Source organism: Salvelinus alpinus, chromosome 21 (assembly GCF_045679555.1).
Source record: "Salvelinus alpinus chromosome 21, SLU_Salpinus.1, whole genome shotgun sequence".
Classification (NCBI taxonomy): domain Eukaryota; kingdom Metazoa; phylum Chordata; class Actinopteri; order Salmoniformes; family Salmonidae; genus Salvelinus; species Salvelinus alpinus.
In genome coordinates this window covers 7,121,780-7,142,549 of record NC_092106.1, presented here as the reverse complement: position 1 = coordinate 7,142,549, position 20,770 = coordinate 7,121,780, and the positions used below count along the sequence as shown (strand labels likewise).

The 20,770-nt window shown below is 44.2% G+C and overlaps 1 protein-coding gene across 1 annotated transcript in view; it reads right to left on the bottom strand.

Annotated features, from left to right (window-relative positions):
* LOC139547713 (serine/threonine-protein kinase D2-like) overlaps positions 1–20,770 on the bottom strand; it is a 56,543-nt gene that overhangs the window by 17,961 nt on the left and 17,812 nt on the right. The window contains exons 2-8 of the mRNA XM_071356717.1: positions 6,032–6,170; positions 5,548–5,679; positions 4,821–5,122; positions 4,393–4,576; positions 4,189–4,260; positions 3,577–3,739; positions 3,388–3,499 (exon numbers count right to left, since the gene is read on the bottom strand). Coding sequence (XP_071212818.1) covers positions 3,388–3,499; positions 3,577–3,739; positions 4,189–4,260; positions 4,393–4,576; positions 4,821–5,122; positions 5,548–5,679; positions 6,032–6,170 — 1,104 coding nt within the window. The remainder of the gene's footprint in view (positions 1–3,387; positions 3,500–3,576; positions 3,740–4,188; positions 4,261–4,392; positions 4,577–4,820; positions 5,123–5,547; positions 5,680–6,031; positions 6,171–20,770) is intronic.

Sequence of the window (20,770 nt, the reverse complement as noted above, 5' to 3'; positions counted from 1 at the left end):
ACTCTAAACATCAACTGCATATTCCAAAAAGCAGCATCGAAAGCAAATTTGAGAAAACCAAAGAAATGCAACATCAGAAACAAAAAACAAAATGTTTCTGACAAATGGTTTGATAATGAATGTAAAACAATTAGAAAACACCTAAGACAAATGTCAAACAAAAAACATAAGCAGCAAAACAACCCAGAGCTACGATATGAATACTTTGAAACTCTGAAACAGTATAAACATACACTGAAACGCAAGAAACTGAATTATACCAACAAGACACTTGATGAAATTGAAAACGCAATTGACCAAAATCAGTTCTGGGACATGTGGAACAATTTAAGCACAACAAAGCCACAAGAATTAGCCATACAAGATGTAGGAATTTGGAAAACTTATTTTGATAATCTATACAAAAACATCCCACAAAAAGACTTAAAACAGAACCAATTAGAAATTAAAGAAAAATTGAACATCCTTGAATCAGTCATTAAAAATAACCAAAATCCATTAGATTACCCAATAACCCAACAAGAACTAAATGAAAAGCTCAAATCTATTAAATCAAAGAAGGCTTGTGGTCTAGACAACATCAGAAATGAAATGCTGAAAAACAGCACACCTGAGTTGCAAAATGCTGTGCTTAAATTGTTCAACATGGTTTTAACTTCTGGCTGCTTCCCTGATGTCTGGAACCAGGGGCTCATCTCCCCTATCCACAAAAGTGGAGACAAATCAGACCCCAATAATTACAGGGGAATTTGTGTAAACAGTAACTTGGGAAAGGTTTTCTGTAGCATTTTGAATTCAAGAATCCAAACCTTTCTTCAAGAAAAAAATGTAATAACTAAATGTCAAATTGGCTTTCTCCCTAACCATCGCACTACTGACCATATATACACCTTACACACACTAATTAATAAACACGTCCACCAAAAAAAAGAGGGCAAAATCTTTGCTTGCTTTATTGACTTTAAAAAAGCATTTGATTCTATTTGGCACGAAGGGCTTTTCTACAAAATTCTACAAAGTGGGCTTGGTGGTAAGGTGTATGACTTAATAAAATGTATGTACACAGAAAACAAGTGTGCAATAAAAATCAAAAACCAAAGAACAGAATTCTTTTCACAATGTCGAGGTGTGAGACAAGGCTGTAGTTTGAGTCCAAATCTTTTCAACATTTATATCAATGAATTAGCAGACATGTTGGACCATTCTCCAGCCCCAGGACTCACACTATTTGACACAGAGGTGAAATACCTGCTATATGCTGATGACTTGGTACTTCTATCACCAACCAAAGAAGGTCTTCAACAGAACATTAATATTCTAGAGCAATATTGCCATAATTGGGCCCTGGCAGTAAATTTCCCAAAAACTAAAATCATGATTTTCCAAAAACAAAACAGATGTCAGAAACACAAATATAAATTCACCCTGAACAACACCATCATTGAACACACAAAAAATTACACCTACCTTGGTCTGACCATATCTGCATCGGGAAACTTTAATATGGCAGTGAATGCACTCAAAGAAAAAGCCCGCAGAGCATTGTATGCAATAAAAATGAAATTATTCAAAATCAACATCCCAATTAGAATTTGGACCAAAATATTTGACAGTGTAATCCTACCAATAGCTCTTTACGGAAGTGAGGTTTGGGGGCCACTCAATAAACTGGACTTTAAAATGTGGGACAAACATCCAATTGAAACCCTACATTCAGAATTCTGTCGGAAAATCCTACAAGTCCAGAGAAATACACCAACTAATGCATGTAGGGCAGAATTGGGCCGCTTTCCAGTAATAATGAAAATACAGAAAAGATCATTAAAATTTTGGCTACATCTAAATTCAAGTCCAAATTCGAGTCTGCAATTTAAAGCACTTCAAACCCAAGAGCTGAGCCCAGAAACGAGCCCTCTCAGTCAGCTGGTGTTGGACCTAACCAACCAAGCTGACACCAGCACTGCTTCAAAAGAAAGAATTCCAATAAACAAAATCATGAACCAATCAAAGGACTCATATATACAACATTGGAAAAACGAAACCAAATCCCAAAGCCGACTAAATTGCTATCTGACCCTAAACAGAGAATATGAATTGGCTGAATATCTCTACTCTGTCAGAGATTCGAAGCAGAGACAGATCCTTACCAAGTACAGGCTGAGTGACCACCGATTGGCAATAGAAACCGGCAGACATAAAAAGACATGGCTACCCAAAGAGGAGCGTGTATGTGGTCACTGCACGACAGGGGAGGTAGAAACAGAGATGCACTTTCTCCTTTACTGTGATAAATATTCCCCACCAAGAGATTCATTATTCACAGAAATGACTACATTTATTCCAAATTTTAACTTATTAAACCCAGAGGAAAAACTAAAAATACTCATGGGCGAAGGAGCAATGGCTCCTCTTGCAGCCAAATATATATTTGCCTGCCATAGCCTGAGGGACACTGAATAATAACATCTGCATAGTAAGCAGTAACTTACTTATTATGACTGTTATTGTTTTTACTGTTATTGTTATTAGTATTATTATTGTTGTTTATCATTCCAAATAGTAATGGTATGGGTGGTAATGGTAATGATAGCAGTTTAATGATGGTGGTGGTGGTAGTGGTGCATTACACCATACATAACATTCGACTATTGACTGTTACCATTTTATTGTTACTATTTTTATATTTAATTTTGTATTATTATTTACTGCCATTCTATATTATTATTTGTCATTGTTTTAATTGTATTACAATGTATATTGTATACATTGTTGCTTTGGCAATATTGACACAATGTTTTTCATGCCAATAAAGCAGCTTGAATTTGAATTTGAGAGAGAGAGAGAGAGAGAGAGAGAGAGAGAGAGAGAGAGAGAGAGAGAGAGAGAGAGAGAGAGAGAGAGAGAGAGAGAGAGAGAGAGAGAGAGAGAGAGAGAGAGAGAGAGAGAGAGAGAGAGAGAGAGAGAGAGAGAGAGAGAGAGAGAGAGAGAGAGAGAGAGAGAGAGAGAGAGAGAGAGAGAGAGAGAGAGAGAGAGAGAGAGAGAGAGAGAGAGAGAGAGAGAGAGAGGGAGAGAGAGAGAGAATAGAATCTGGTGTGGTAGAGAAAATGTATCTGAAAGTTTTTAAAAAAGAGAGAGAGAGAGAGAGAGAGAGAGAGAGAGAGGGAGAGAGAGAGAGAGAGAGAGAGAGAGAGAAGAGAGAGAATAGAATCTGGTGTGGTAGAGAAAATGTATCTGAAAGTTTAAAAAAGAGAGAGAGAGAGAATAGAATCTGGTGTGGTAGAGAAAATGTCTCACATTGTCAGTCAGTCAGTCAGTCAGTCAGTCAGTCAGTCAGTCAGTCAGTCAGTCAGTCAGTCAGTCAGTCAGTCAGTCAGTCAGTAGTATTACCAGTGTGTCCTTGTTGCTGTAGTGCACCACCCAGCCCTCTTTGATGGACGTGCTGGAGCGACGGGTGGTCTGCCTCATAGACTGAACCACCCTCATCAACGGGATGTTAGCGCTGAGGAACAGAGGGACAGTGTTAGGTGGTAGGTGGGTGTGATGCGTGTGTTATTGTGCGTGTGCGTACGTGTTCACCTCTGGTCCCCGCTGACCCCATCCTGGCTGCTCTCGGGGGAGAAAGAACCAGGGATGCTGCAGGCCTCGTCTGAATCGTCCATCAGAGAAGACTTGTCTGAGTCGGCATACTTACTATTGTAGTCCATAGGCACCTCGTGGTCCACACTGGGACTCAACATGTCTGGAGGAGAGAGGAGGACAGAGCCAGCCACACATGACTACAAATAGATCTAGAGAATAGACAGAGAAAATAGCATAACACCCCTTTCCATTACAAAGCCCCACTATACCAGTATGTAAGTAGGCAGTACTTACCACTTGTGTTGTCTGATAAAATAAATAAAATGTGCAAAGTAAGTACTATATAATATTAGTGCTCCATATAAGTACTAATATTATATATAATATTGGGGGCTATGGATGTGGGTACGCAGACCCACAAGCCACTGCAGCCCCTCATGACGAGCGTAATTTTTTTTGTGGCCCCCACCCCCCACCAAAGTCGCCCATCCCTGCTGTAGACAACGGCGTCTCAAGTGCGGCTGGACAAATTCATGGCACAACATGACACAACATGACACAACCCGGGTAAAACATGACACAACGTGACACAACAAAGACGTGCTTTACCTCCTATGGTCTCCCCCAGGCAGTCGTTGGGGACCTTGTACGCACAGCGCTTGTGGCAGTTGAACTTGCAGTCTACGACACAACGCGAACAATCAACGGCATTGTTAGACAGTTTATCTTCCTCCGGTATGCACTCCAAATACGTTATCCCCCTCTTGATAAACCCCTGGGGGTCCCCACAATGACCATTCGTCCCGCACTAACCTTTGCATTGCAGTCCTTGTCTGAAGAGGCCCCGGAGCAGTCTCTTGCAGTACTGGCACACGGTGGGGCGCGTGTAGGAGTGCACGGCGAACGTGTGCGGCACCTTCACTTTGCTCATCAGGATCTTGTCCAGGTGCACCGGACGGCCCGTGTAGAACCGCCGCGCCTCGCTGGGGGTCCGCGGCTGGAAGGGGACGCGAGGAGACCAAGAAACTAGAATTATACGGATCTATCAATGGTATTTCTACCTATGTAAATCAGAGCGTTGGCTTTCCATAACTACCGCACAGAGCCAAGTTTCAGGTCAATCCCATTCCAACACAGTCAATTCAGGGGGGGGGGGGGTGAACAGACATCACTCAAATGTTCCTGAGTCACATGACTTCCTGCATATATTGAATTGAAATGGAATGTGAGCGTTGGCTCACCATCTGAGTGTTAGCGCGGACCATGGGTCTAGTGATGGAGGCGCTGGTGGACAGGCCCAGGGATGCTGACGCGGTACAGGTGGAGTTCGGGAGCGTCTGGGTGGTGTGAGGGCGGATCAGGCTGGCCTCCTCCATGCAGGTGCTGACTGAGCTGGTCCCCACGCTGCTCAGGGACTCGCTGGTGGACAGACGCAGCGACTGGCTACTGGTCAGAGACGTGGTGGACAGACGTCGCTTGCGCGCGCCGCTGCAGTTGTTGGGGATGCTGAAGGCACAGCGCTTGTGATAGTTCAGTCCACAGCCTGCCGGGGGGGGGGGGGGGGGGCAGAGAGAGAGAGAGAGAGAGAGAGAGAGAGAGAGAGAGAGAGAGAGAGAGAGAGAGAAAGAGAAAGAAGGGAGAGACGGATGTGTATAGAGAGAGAGAGAAAGAGGGGAGAGACGGATATATATATAGAGAGAGAGAGAGAGGCAGCGTGAGTGAGAGAAAGGAAGGGGGAGGAGGTGGGGAGATGAGCTCACATACAAAGGGGAAATGACTTTGCTGATAGCCACTGTATTTGAGAAAAAATACTGAGATGTGGTTTTCCCACCTAGCTATCTTGAGCTGAATGCGTAAGTCGCCTAACGTAAATATAAACCCATGTCCTTCTTCAGACAGAGTTCTTATCAGGCAGGCAGAACAGCCACTCCCCCCCCCCCCCCCCCTCTCTCTCTGTGTCTCTCATACCGTCACATTTGAGGCCCTGTCTGACCAATCCAAACAGCATCTCTCCACAGTGGTCACAGAAGGCCGGGGCACGGTACGAGTGGACGTTCAGGGCATGAGGCCGGATCTGGAAATCCTCAAAGGTGGCCGCAGCTGCAGACAGACGACACACAGAGAACACAACAGTCAGGCTGGGCATCAACCTGGGTATCAACCTGTCAAACACATTAGCAATGATATACTGTCTGTGAATATGTTTTATTCTTCAGCATTTTGGAGTTGAGACGGAGAGGGTTCGGAGGAATAAGAGGACGAGAGGATCAGAGAGAAAAAAAAGAGGAGGGGAGCAGGAAGACGAGGATGGGTGGATGAAAGGATGAGTAAGGGAGAAGGGGATGGGTGGATGAGTAAGGGAGAAGGGGATGGGCGGATGAAAGGATGAGTAAGGGAGAAGAGGACGGGTGGATGAAAAGAGAGCAGAAGTGGATGAGAGACTGCTACCCACCAGAGAGTACCACCTCCACCAGGTCTCCCTCCTGGATGTCCTGGGTAGCCTTGACCAGCTGCAGGATGTTGTTGGTGCCTGTGTCATGTTTAAATAGCAGGATCTTGTCATAGATGCCATAGAAGCCACACTCTGGGAACTACAACAGACAGACAGACAGAAAGAATAGATTAATACCTCATTCATATATTTTTTTTAATAATTTCACCATCTCTTAAACCAAGGTAATCTTGGAGACACTGATGTACCATCTTAACGCATATGAGAGTGAGAAGAGACATATCATGTGGAGTCTATGGAATTGCTACATGGTGTCACACCCAAGTTGTTAAATAAATGCTGACAAAACAGATTTTTTTTGCATAGTGACAGGCTGCAGGTGTGCCCCAGTGGAAAACTCTACTCACTTAGTGAAGCGTTAAGGATGGCACAAAGAGAAGAGGGGGGGGGGGGGGGGGGGGGGGCAGACACGCACATACACACCTGGCAACTGGGTGGTGAGTTAGGGGGAAGGGGGGTAATTAACCGTTTCCTGTTGTGTGTGTGGCTCTCACACACACTCACTATTCTGAGGAAACCATGCTGGTCACATGGCAAACACATACACACATACAGTGGGCTCCAACATAATTGACACCCTTGATAAAGATGAGCAATAATGACTATATTAAATAAATAATTAAAATAATGTGCTATATCGTATGACTAATGTTTTCAAATGACTTTGTGCCCAATAGAATTTAAATGGTGAATAATGCACTGTGTCATTTTGGAGTCACCTTCAGTGTAAATAAGAATAGAATATGTTTCTATACACTTTACATTCATGTGGATACTACAATAGTTACGGACAATCCTGAATGAATCGGGAACAACGATGAGTGAGAACGTTTCAGAGGGTCACAGATCACACCTCTAGGACACGCTAACCTCTCTTGTCATTGGTAACGGCGAGAGGTTAGCGTGTCTTAAGGCCATGTCAATCATTTCAGACCCCACTGTATGTAATCCAAAATAATATTTCAGATATCAAGCGGTTAAAATGTATTGACAGAGAGTTTCGAAAAAAGACACATTCAAAATGGTGCAAAATGAAAGTTCCTCAGTGACCAGCTGTCAAATCAAATTCACAGCTGACTGGGGGACAGTGTTAGGATAACCCTTCCCCGAGCAACAGAACTGAGAAGCAACAATCAAATCTAATTTTATTTGTCACATGCTTCGTAAACAACAGGTGTAGACTAACAGTGAAATGCTTACTTTTTCCACAGATAAAGATTTTTTTTATATATATAGAAAAAGTGACACGAGGAATAAATACACAGGGAATAACGAATAACAATAACGAGTAAAAAATGAACATGCTATATACAGAGAGTACCAGAACCGAGTCGATGCGCAGGGGTACGAGGTCATTGTGGTAGCTATGTACTGTACATAGAGCTAGGGGTAAAGTGACCAGGCAACAGGATAGATAATAGACAACTCCATATCATACGAGGATGGGCAGGGGTGCTCTGTATGTAACAGACAGAACACATCGAAAAAGCCACAGGGGTAACACTATACCCCTGTCTCTCTCACACACACACACACACACACACACACACACGCACACACACACGACTTCCAAAAGTGCCCTGGCAGTTATGAATGCGTCAGTCAATGCCACCTAAGCGAGGCTAGTGGTTTGTATGGACAGCCCTGTGCTCCTGAATAGTTAATATAGTCTGCTTCAGGTCAGCAGCACTATACATGTTACAGGGCACGGGTCAACAGAGCTGGGACATGACCACTTCATCCAGCACCACAAGAATCCCCAGGGTCATGTATAAAACAGTTGGCACGCACAGTATATGGGCCTATGAAATAGGATTGCTTGATGGTGGCATAAAATGCAGCATGCTGGTAATGTTAGTAAAGGACTTGGTGTCTCTGGGTCATCTAGAACAGCGAGGTGGTGACCTCTCCCATATGGGGCGTGGCACAGGTACGTTCAGCTTATTTACTCGGCGTGTCAAAGGGATGATGGGGTTATGGGATAGCGTTACTCGTTTACTAGGAGAGAAGGCCTGCATGCTGGAACGTACATACTGTAACATTAGAGCACTGGAGCTGGTCAAGAGAAAGCGGGCCCGATCTCTCGCTCGCCCCCTACCACCTCACCCGGAAGGCCATCCGTTGTCGACTTCCAGACTGGCGAGAAGAATATCAAAGAAACCCATCCACTTCTGGAAGCACTCGTGACTCGAATGATGCAATTCCACATTCCACATGATGACACGAGCGTGAAATTCAAAAGGACAATTCTCCCTGTCGTTTTACAATATACCGTATTGACCTCAGTAACCATTAAACGTTTCATTTGGGAGGTGTTTCGTGTGTTACGTGTCACGCCTCGACAGCCAGACGCAAACAAATGCACGTGGCGTATAATCACGCACGCCTCTCCATTATTTAGCATGAAATTGCGTAAACTCCAAACATATCACGGTGTGTGTTGGGGTTAGCACTTCGCAGCCTAGCCCCTACTGTACACCCTCGATCAATTTCACTCCCTCAGTTTTGGGACACTTGTGCATATGGCGCCCTTAAAAACACGTATAAACGTGCAAATGGAGGGCTGGAGAGAGAGGGGAAGGCACTGGTTTGGTATTCAGCATCTGTCTCTCTCCTTCTCTCTCCCTCTCCTGTTGTTTTTCCGCCCTGGTTGTTCCCATTATTCCACCCTACAGCCCATCTGGCCAGACCCTACACACTAACAGGAAGAGGGAAGCGGAAGGGGGAGAAGATAGGGAACTTGTTTTTTTCCCCGTTATCAAAGACCAGAATTAGCAACTATTTGTTGGGGGGAGGACCAAAATGTTGACAGCGGTTGCAAAATAGTTGGATTGCCGAGGAGGGGAGCAGGAAGACGAGGATGGGTGGATGAAAGGATTCCATGCCACATGGTTTCATGCCACATGGTTTACGAACTGATACGCATAACAACGTTTGATTCAGAACTGAAGTTTTTTCCAATTTAAATGATTATACACATTTCTTGCCACAAACAGACGTTATGTATATGGGGCACACAACGATCTGAGCTCTGCAGATTTTGCTACGAAGAGGCAGAATTATTAGATCACTTATTCTGGTATTGCCCCTACAGTATGTAGCTTGTTTTTGGTCACAGGTTCAGGAATGGCTGAAAAAAATCACATTTAGCTCAAATGAACCCAATAAATAGCACTGTTGGGAGATTTGGAAAGCCATAGTCAACCAATCAACAGCAATATAAATACATACAGTAGCAGTCAAAGTTTGGACACACCTACTCATTCAAGGGGTTTTTCTTTATTTTCTACATTGTAGAATAATAGTGAAGACATCAAAACTATGAAATGACACATATGGAATCATGGAGTAACGGAAAAAAAAGTGTTAAACAAATCAAAATATATTTTATGTTTGAGATTCTTCAAAGTAGCCACCCTTTGCCCTGATGACAGATGACTTTATTCATGCAATGGAGAGAAAAATACTTATAATGCCACGTATGTAAAATGTCTACATATATAACAACAAAAGAACAAGCTGTAAAAACAACACTACACACTCCCACAATCCCTCTGTTTCCGTCTCTGCTGCTCACCAAACACACCCTCTTTCTTTCTCCCAGTGGGGAATCAATAACATCACATCTGAGGGAGGCCAAGAGCTTCGCTCGTCTCCCTGCCAAACAACACAACACTGTTAGCCCACCACACCCAGCTGGGTCATGCTACTACTGCTACTGAGCAGGAGTCAACAACACAGACAGTGAGACCCACTCCAGACCGGTCCCAATACCCAGAACCACAAAGGACCCCCCATCATTACTGCTCCCACACTAACCTTCCAACTCTGTTAGTCAACATCACACCCAGACCTGCTATAGGGCCAGACCAGAACGCTGTCACCACAGACCTACTCAATGTTATAACGTCCATCTTCCCAAACCACAGTGGTGGGCCCTAATCACAACACACTGTCACACTATCCCAGTACACCACACCCTGCCGTGTTGCTGCTGCAGACACGACTCCGCAACCACTGCCTTCCCACCCGAAGACAGGCCCCAGTCGATCCACACGAAGCGCCCTGCTAGGCGTCCTAGGGCAATTACCGTGCTTCTGAGGCAAACCTAGGCGTTGGGCAGCTTCCAATGCTCTCAACACTGCCTCCTCCTCACACCGTAGCGCTGCTAGTCTCCTGGCCTCGATGCCGATGATAATAATATTATTAGCCTGACTGCCAGCGTCTTTAGCCAATTTGGTTGGGCCAAACTTAACCTAGGCAACGATGTAGTATTGTTTAATGCATTAACAGGCTGACACCTCGGCCAGATGACATAACCAAACCTCCCTTTTCATTGGCCTTGCTCTTCTACTTTTAAGTGGAGCGACTTGTGGTGTGGGTAACAAGACATTCTCTCTTTCCCAGTATCTGGGTTGGCATAGCGTATGGGCAGCATAGTGTACTGAGCTTCTAAGCAGTCTATATCTAAATGCATGTAGGCTATGTGAGTATTTATTTGCACAGGCGTGTTTGTGCAGTATGTATTCAGACAATGGGAGCGGGTGCGATCATATCTGTTGGCAGATTGAGTTAGGTCGTTTGCCTGGAGACAGGGCTGCGTCTCTAGCCGGCGTCTTTGTGTTGCCAAGGATCAGGTTTCCCGTCTGCTCCTCCTCGGGCCAATGCCTTCATTATGACTGACTGATCAATTATGGAGGCCCTCCTCTCTATCCTGCCATATTCCTCCTTTGCTTTTCCTCCCCCTTCCTACTTTCTCCTGCCCTACTCTCTCTCTCTCCTCCCCTCTTTCCTGGTTCCTCCACTCTCTCAATTCTGCCTCCTCTCTCTCTCTCTCTCCTCCCTGCTCTTTCCATCCCCATCACCCACTGCTTCAGAATGAGCGACCCAGAGTGCTCAGAGGAAGAGTTGCCCGGCCCAAGGTAAAACACCAGACATGCCTCCAACCCGTCAGGATGACAGGAATTGAAGAATCTTTCTAACCGCTCATTCGGACCCCAGTCAATCTCCACGGAGTACCTCAGGTTGTTGCTAATACGCAACGATGCCATTGCCACGTGTGTCATCTCCAGCCGTCTGACCTCTTCCTGCCCCGCCGTTCAGAAGTCCAACAAACATGGGGAGAAATGTGTCCACCAGCGAGGCGGGTTCATTTCCCTCAATTAGCCGACGGAAGTCATGTTGCTGTGACTGAGGGGAGGGAGATCAAGTGATCAAGTGAGATCAACTAAATCAATTGTACAGGATCTATTCTCTCTCATTCTATTCTCACTGACTGGACTATGTTTTCAGTCACACAAAGAGTAGAAGGGAGAGAGATGACCCTATAGCAGTCCCTATAGCAGCCAGACCTCATCAGAAAATGTCCTACAGACGGCACACTGTCCCTTTCTCCAAGTGTCCACCATGTTGACGCTGTCAATAACAACTAAACTCAGCAACAAAACAAAAACGGCCCTTTTTCAGGACCCTGTCTTTCAAAGATAATTCGTAAAAATCCAAATAACTTCACAGATCTTCATTGTAAAGGGTTTAAAGACTGTTTCCCATGCTTGTTCAATGAACCATAAACAATTAAGGAACATGCACCTGTGGAACGGTCGTTAAGACACTAACAGCTTACAGACGGCAATTAAGGTCACAGTTATGAAAACTTAGGACACTAAAGAGGCCATTCTACTGACTCTGAAAAACAATAAAAGAAAGATGCCCAGGGTCCCTGCTCATCTGCGTGAATGTACCTTAGGCATGCTGCAAGGAGGCATGAGGACTGCAGATGTGGCCAGGGCAATAAATTACAATGTCCGTACAGTGAGATGCCTAAGACAGCGCTACAGGGAGACAGAGCGGACAGCTGATCGTCCTCGCAGTGGCAGACCACATGTAACAACACCTGCACAGGATCAGTACACCCGAACATCACACCTGCGGGACAGGTACAGGATGGCAACAACAACTGCCCAAGTTACACCAGGAACGCACAATCCCTCCATCAGTGCTCAGACTGTCCGCAATAGGCTGAGAGAGGCTGGACTGAGGGCTTGTAGGCCTGTTGTAAGGCAGGTCCTCACCAGACATCACCGGCAACAACGTCGCCTATGGGCACAAACCCACCGTCGCTGGACCAGACAGGACTGACAAAGTCTTCACTGACAAGTTGTGGTTTTGTCTCACCAGGAGTGATGGTCGGATTTGCGTTTATCGTCAAAGGAATTAGCATTACACCGAGGCCTGTACTCTGGAGCGGGATCGATTTGGAGGTGGAGGGTCTGTCATTGTCTGGGGCGGTGTGTCACGGCATAATCGGACTGAGCTTGTTGTCATTGCAGGCAATCTCAACGCTGTGCATTACAGGGAAGACATACTCCTCCCTCATGTAGTACCCTTCCTGCAGGCTCATCCTGACATGACCCTCCAGCATGACAATGCCGCCAGCCATACTGCTCGTTCTGTGCATGATTTCCTGCAAGACAGGAATGTCAGTGTTCTGCCATGGCCAACAAAGAGCCCGGATCTCAATCCCATTGAGCACGTCTGGGACCTGTTGGATCGGAGGGTGAAGGCCATTCCCCCCAGAAATGTCCTGGAACTTGCAGGTACCTTGGTGGAAGAGTGGGGTAACATCTCACAGCAAGAACTGGCAAATCTGGTGCAGTCCATGAGGAGGAGATGCACTGCAGTACTTAATGCAGCTGGTGGCCACACCAGCTACTGACTGTTACTTTTTTTTTTCAATTTCTGTCAGTCACAAGTCTGTGGAACTTGTTCAGTTTGTGTCTCAGTTGTTGAATCTTGTTATGTTCATACAAATATTTACACATGTTAAGTTTGCTGAAAATAAACGTAGTTGACAGTGAGAGGACGTTTCTATTTTTGCTGAGTTTAGAATCTTTATCTTGGGCAGAGGGTAGATTGTCCAAACACGAGTAATGAAAATAAACACACATCAAAAATATAAAAACGTCAGCACTCAAAACAAACATAGTGAAGTCAAGGGTACACACACACACACACACACACACACACACACACACACACACACACACACACACACACACACACACACACACACACACACACACACACACGCAGGTACCTTGGTGGAAGAGTGGGGTAACATCTCACAGCAAGAACTGGCAAATCTGGTGCAGTCCATGAGGAGGAGATGCACTGCAGTACTTAATGCAGCTGGTGGCCACACCAGCTACTGACTGTTACTTTTTTTTTTCAATTTCTGTCAGTCACAAGTCTGTGGAACTTGTTCAGTTTGTGTCTCAGTTGTTGAATCTTGTTATGTTCATACAAATATTTACACATGTTAAGTTTGCTGAAAATAAACGTAGTTGACAGTGAGAGGACGTTTCTATTTTTGCTGAGTTTAGAATCTTTATCTTGGGCAGAGGGTAGATTGTCCAAACACGAGTAATGAAAATAAACACACATCAAAAATATAAAAACGTCAGCACTCAAAACAAACATAGTGAAGTCAAGGGTACACACACACACACACACACACACACACACACACACACACACACACACACACACACACACACACACACACACACACACACACACACACACACACACACACACACACACACACACACACACACACACACACACACACACACACACACACACACACACACACACACACTGTACAAACAAATGAATAGGATGGGTGTCATGGAGAAGTCTCTTTGATTTTGAAATGGGAGCTAAGAGAACAATATATTCTATTCAGACAAAATTACGTCATGCTTCATAAGCAGCCCGCTCCACATCGCTGCTCTCGATCTGTTTGTTTGTTTGTTTCTTCATTGTTTCTTTTAACAGTGCTATCACCTGACCTCCTGGTCATCTGTTGGGATCCAGCCTGGATTCAGTAGCCTCTGGCAGAGAGCTCTTTGTCCTGATTCTGGCCTGGCTTCTGACAAATTTTCTCTCCATCTCTTTCTCTTTCTCTTCTCTTTTGAGGCTAAGGGTTTGATTAGATTCAATCCGTGTTATCGCTCGATTGAAATGAAAAGGTAATTTCCGATTGAGCCGAATGTGCAGTTTTTACAGTGAATGCAAACTCCGCTAATGCGGGAACATTTACATTTAAATGTAAATTTAGCTACAACGTGCTACGGATTTAATCAAACCCTAAATCGTTTCACTTTAGCTCCTGTCTTGGATTGACCAGACATATCACTGCCATGTGATCATATGGTATAATAGGATAGGATGAAATTGTGTTGGAAAACAACAGGGAAATGAGGCATGTATTTACTATAGTGTTTCTGTTTTATTATCTTTGACATAGAAGTGGAGGCTTTCTCCTTGAGGAAACCTACTGGAGAAATGTTAAAAGGGAATATTTTCCAGAGCTTCTTCTCTTTCCTATAACCTAACACAGTATATTGTCTATACTTGGCATGTACTGTAGGTTTCTCACATATGGGTGGCAATAATCGGGACATGGGGGAGGGGACTGCACAGGGTATACTCAAATTAAATACTGTAGTATTTACTACAGTTTTAAAAAGTGTAGCGTTTTTGGGGACATTACTGTAGTATTTACTCCAGTGTTTTTTTTATGGATACTATTTTAGCATTTTTTATAGTATTCTACAATATACTACAACATTCTTTAGTAAGTAGTACACAATCGAGGGATACTACAGTATATAGTATAGTATTCTACAGTATACTACAGTTTACTACAGAATTCTATAGAAAGTACTGTAGTATTCTATAGTAAACTGTAGTATTTTTTCATGTGGGTTCACTCAGTAAAACACAAAGCCGTAACAGGAAACAACAACATGATGCGAGGCAAAACCCCAACCCCCCCGACATTATTAAAGTGGTATCCCTGAGAGGGATCAGACATGTGAGTGTTTTTATGGTGACCTCTCCGAGGAAAAACTCTCATTTAGAGCATTCATAGCATTCTACAGTGCTTACACCATGGCCTCACACCAACAGAAAGGTCTGTGTTTATGACTTCACAGAAAGAGCAACTGTGTTTATGACCTCACAGACAGATAGAGAGGGACTTTGTCGATGACATCACAGACAGAGAGAAAGCAAGAGAGAGAGGGACTGTCTTTGGCATGGTTCCCCAACTGGTGGCCCGAATTTGGCTCGCAGGTGGTTTCATTTGGCCCTCCAAGTTTTCTAAGAAAATTATTATTATTATTTTTTTACAGAATTTTCTTTTTTGGACATAAAATACTTTAAAAACACCATGAAATCAGCTCCAAGTGGTTTTAATTTTGGAAATCTGTTCCAAAGTATTCCCACGCATAATAGAGAGACATACAGAGGAGCTCTGGAGCTCTGTCAGAGTGACCATCGGGCTCTTGGTCACCTCCCTGACCAAGGCCCTTCTCCCCCGATTGCTCAGTTTGGCCGGGCGGCCGGATCTAGGAAGATTCCTGGTGGTTCCAAACTTCTTCCATTTAAGAATGGAGGCCACTGTGTTCTTGGGGACCTTCAATGCTGCAGACATTTTTTGGTAACCTTCCCCAGATCTGTGCCTCGACACAATCCTGTCTCAGAGCTCTACGGCCAATTCCTTCGACCTCATGGCTTGGTTTTTACTCTGACATGCACTGTCAACTATGGGACCTTATATAGACAGGTGTGTGCTTTTCCAAATCATGTCCAATCAATTTAATTTACCACAGGTGGACTCCAATCAAGTTGTAGAAACATCTCAAGGATGATCAATGGAAACAGGATGCACCTGAGCTCAATTTCGAGTCTGATAGCAAAGAGTCTGAATACTTACGTAAATAAGGTATTTCATTTTTTTATTTGTAATACATTTGCAAAAATTTCGAAAAACTTGTTTTTACTTTGTCATTATGGGGTATATTGTGAAGATCAATGAGGATTTTTATTTATTTAATACATTTTAGAATAAGGCTGTAACGTAACAAAATGTGGAAAAGGGGAAGGGGTCCGAATACTTTACGAATGCACTGTATGCCAATTAGGAATGATTGGGATGATTAGGTGACCATGATGGAAATTTAGCCATGACACATGGGTGAACACCCCTACTCTTACAATAAGTGCCATGGGATTTTGAATGAGCACAGAGAGTCAGGAATCCCGTTTTAATGTCCCATTCGAAAGACGGCACCCTACGCAGGGCAATGTCCCCAAATGTAATCAAATAATATATACATTTAACTTTCGTCTCTCTGTGTTTCAGAATTTTCCTTCAATTCGCAAGAGGATGATTGTATCTCGCAGGAGAAAGCATCTGAGCGAGCAAAACAGCGCCCCCTGTCTCTCTACATGTTGGCCATCTATCTGATGCTGTCTGGTTCAAACAAGTATGGCATTGTTAACATGTTTTCTACTTGCTCGAACGCGCATGCATACACACACACACACACACACACACACACACACACACTCACACACACACATTCACACACACGCACAAGCACAGAAATCAGAACTATGGACAGCCACATCATATTTAGCTTACGTTGATTGGACTAAATTGTTTTTGGTATCTATTAGTTGTCACTGTATTAGACTAAGCAGAGGTGATTTGATGATGTTGAAGTTGAAATGGTGCTGGAATAGTTGAGACAGCTCCTGTTTTCTTTGCGACTTGCGGTAACTCTCTGTGGTTCTAAATCAATAGTTGTTTAATCGTCCGAAAATGTTGGAAACATGAACTTGCTTGACCGTGCTGTAGGTCATGTAACTGTCTGTTACTGTACATGCACTATGCTTTGTGAACTTCACTGGACAGAGGTTGCTATCCGGTTTTGTGATAAAACAAAGGCGTGGCTGAATTTATTGTCTTTGCCTTTAGGTCTATATATTACAGTCACAAGGCATATGAACTAACAGGTTATAGAGCAAACAACGTGATTATTGCAACACATAGGTTGTAATATGGCTTTCGGGGGGGGGGGGTACTTGGTTTCCTCTGCGATTTTACCCATGTACTGCTACTGCAAATATTATATCTGTTTGGGCTGCTTGCGGTCAACTTTCAGTCTAAAAATATTTAATTTTAATTTTATTTTCCAACTAGGAATTCCATCTCGGGGACTCGGGCCTCTTTCTAGAGCTCCGACTTTCCGACCTGAAGATCACTGACGTCATGAATTGACCTCGTATTTTTCAGATTCCCCAGTTGTCTTGAAAGCACCATAAAACCACATTTTGATCCAGGATGGATGTGACGTAGGAGATGAGGTGCACACTGTTGACCACGCCCCCTGACTCTGAGAAGCTCCACCGTGACATGTATCAAGCACACCCATCACATTAGTGGTGGTGAGATAAGAGACATTATGTCAGTCTAATTTGCAATTGACTGTCATATAGTCCCACATTAAAAGTATGTGATGGTGAGACAATCAGACAATCAGAAATACTGTTTTGCAATTGATGCCATACCCCCCCCCCCCAAAAAAAAAGAAAGAAAAGAGAGAGAGAGGGGAGCTGTGTCTATGACCTCACAGAGAAAGGGGGATTGTGTCTATGACCTCACAGAGAGAGGAGGACAGGGTTATGTGACCTCACAGAGAGAGGAGAAGTGTTTGAGCGCGGCGGAGAAGTGGCGACAGCAGCAAATTACACAGGGGGAAGTGTTTCATCACCGGACATAAGAACTCAGCCACAGATGCTCACTCAAAGATTGTCATGTAAAAAGCCAGGCAGAAATTCAGATGGGCCACCAGAACAATGACGGATTGTTCCCTGTGTAAGATCCATCCACTATGTACCGTGTACCCCTCCAGCCATTCTGACAGCCATTAGATCGCCAAAGTGATGACATTTTCACACATAATCTATGATAGCAGAGACACAGAAAGAACGCTTTTATCCTCCCTCTACCTAAATACTATAAAACTATCCAAAAAGTCGCTTTTATCAATAACATAACTCACGCCTTGTGTTGTGAACAGGCGCCCCAGTACAATATTTCAATTACCATACATGGCTTTTACGACAGAGTCAGAAACAGAAGAGTTCTCACGATAGGTTTGTCCTCCTTTTCTTCTAAAGGTAAGAGGAACAGACACCCTCCTCAAACAACAGCCATTGTTTAGACAGCCATGTCTCGTTTTCCAGCTGAACACACTGTACAGTATACAGCACCAATGCCAAACCCCATCCCTGGGAGTGGGAGTATCTCCAGACAGGGAAAGTGTAAAGTCCTCCATAGTGGGAAAGGCCTGTGGGAAGTTGGGACCCTCCCTGTTCAGGGACATGTTTAGAACGGGGCCTAACAGAGGACATGAAAGAGAACCATGCTGCCACTGAAACAGGGACAGGTGTTTAATGAGGCGTTGCCGCGGCGACCGGGGTGTAAAAGACGTCAGCGTGCAGCCTCATTAGCACCTGACAACAGCTTGGCTCGTCGCTGGAATTTCTCCTTTCTCACTTTGGGTTAGCGGGGCATGGGCTATTCTTAACCCCGTGAGGTCACTGTGACGGAGGGATGAAGCAGACGACAGGAATGTCTTCTATTCCTGTCCTCCCTTTGCCCCCGAATCAGCACCAGCAGGGTAAGAGTGACAGCACAGGCCAGTGACGTCAGAGTTTATAGAGAGAGAGAATGATAGATACAGTTGAAGTCGGAAGTTTACATACACCTTAGCCAAATACATTTAAACTCAGTTTTTCACAATTTCTGACATTTAATCCTAGTAAAAATTCCCTGTCTTAGGTCAGTTAGGATCACCACTTTTATTTTAAGAATGTGAACTGTCAGAATAATAGTAGAGAGAATGATTTATTTCAGCTTTTATTTCTTTCATCACATTCACAGTGGGTCAGAAGTTTACATACACTCAATTAGTATTTGGTAGCATTGCCTTACAATTGTTTAACTTGGGTCAAACGTTTCGGGTAGCCTTCCACAAGCTTCCCACAATAAGTTGGGTGAATTTTGGCCCATTCCTCCTGACAGAGCTGGTGTAACTGAATCAGGTTTGTAAGCCTCCTTGCTCCCACACACTTTTTCAGTTCTGCCCACAAATTTTCTATAGGATTGAGATCAGGGCTTGTGATGGCCACCCCAATACCTGCACTTTGTTGTCCTTAATCCATTTTGCCACAACTTTGGAAGTATGCTTGGGGTCATTGTCCATTTGGAAGACCCATTTGCGACCAAGCTTGAACTTCCTGACTGATGTCTTGAGATGTTGCTTCAATATATCCACATAATTTTCCTGCCTCATGATGCCATCTATTTTGTGAAGTGCACCAGTCCCTCCTACCCCCGTGCTTCATGGTTGGGATGGTGTTCTTCGGCTTGCAAGCATCCCCCTTTTTCCTCCAAACATAACGATGGTCATTATGGCCAAACAGTTATATTTTTGTTTCATCAGACCAGAAGACATTTCTCCAAAAAGTACGATCTTTGTCCCCGTGTGCAGTTGCAAACCGTAGTCTGGCTTTTTTATGGCGGTTTTGGAGCAGTGGCTTCTTCATTGCTGAGCGGCCTTTCAGGTTGTGTTGATATAGGACTCGTTTTACTGTGGATATAGATACTTTTGTACCTGTTTCCTCCAGCATCTTCACAAGGTCCTTTGCTGTTGTTCTGGGATTGATTTGCACTTTTCGCACCAAAGTACGTTCATCTCTAGGGGACAGAATGCGTCTCCTTCCTGAGCGGTATGACGGCTGCGTGGTCCCATGGTGTTTATACTTGCGTACTATTGTTTGTACAGATGAACGTGGTACCTTCAGGCGTTTGGAAATTGCTCCCAAGGATGAACCAGACTTGTGGAGGTCTTGGCTGATTTCTTTTGATTTTGTCAAAGCAAAGAGGCACTGAGTTTGAAGGTAGGCCTTGAAATACATCCACAGGTACACATCCAATTGACTCAAATTATATCAATTAGCCTATCAGAAGCTTCTAAAGACATAACACAATTTTCTGGAATTTTCCAAGCTGTTTAAAACGCACAGTCAACTTAGTGTATGTAAACTTCTGACCCACTGGAATTGTGATACAGTGAATGATAAGTGAAATAATCTGTCTGTAAACAATTGTTGGGAAAATTACTTGTGTCATGCACAAAGTAGATGTCCTAACCGACTTGCCAAAACTATAGCTTTTTGAAAATAAATTTGTGGAGTGGTTGAAAAATGAGTTTTAATGACTCCAACCTAAGTGTATGTAAACTTCCGATTTCAACAGTTAATGAAAAACAGAGAGGAGGGTGGTTGTAGGAATAATGCCTATTGTTAATGCCATAAATTCGATGCGGAAGTGTGAGAGTGAGAGGTTGTTGCAAACTGGGAGAGGACTGCAGAATCGCTGACATCCAAACCTACTAACTACACCTAGACACAAGGCCCAATGCTCTCTGGAAGACAGGAAGTCAGATCGTTCGCTAGAAGAGTGTACTGTAGTCTTCCTGTTTGTGTCACAGGCCTGAGTGCAGTATTCCCCTGCGTCCTCACTTTCAGCCCCCCCCCCCCCCCCCCACACACACACACACACACACACACACACACACACACACACACACACACACACACACACACACACACACACACACACACACACACACACACACACACACACACACACACACACACACACACACACACACACACACACACACAGAGGAAGAAACAGGCTCGGGCCTCCTAAAAGCCTGACTGTTGGCCCAAGTTTCAGAGAGAAACCCTGGA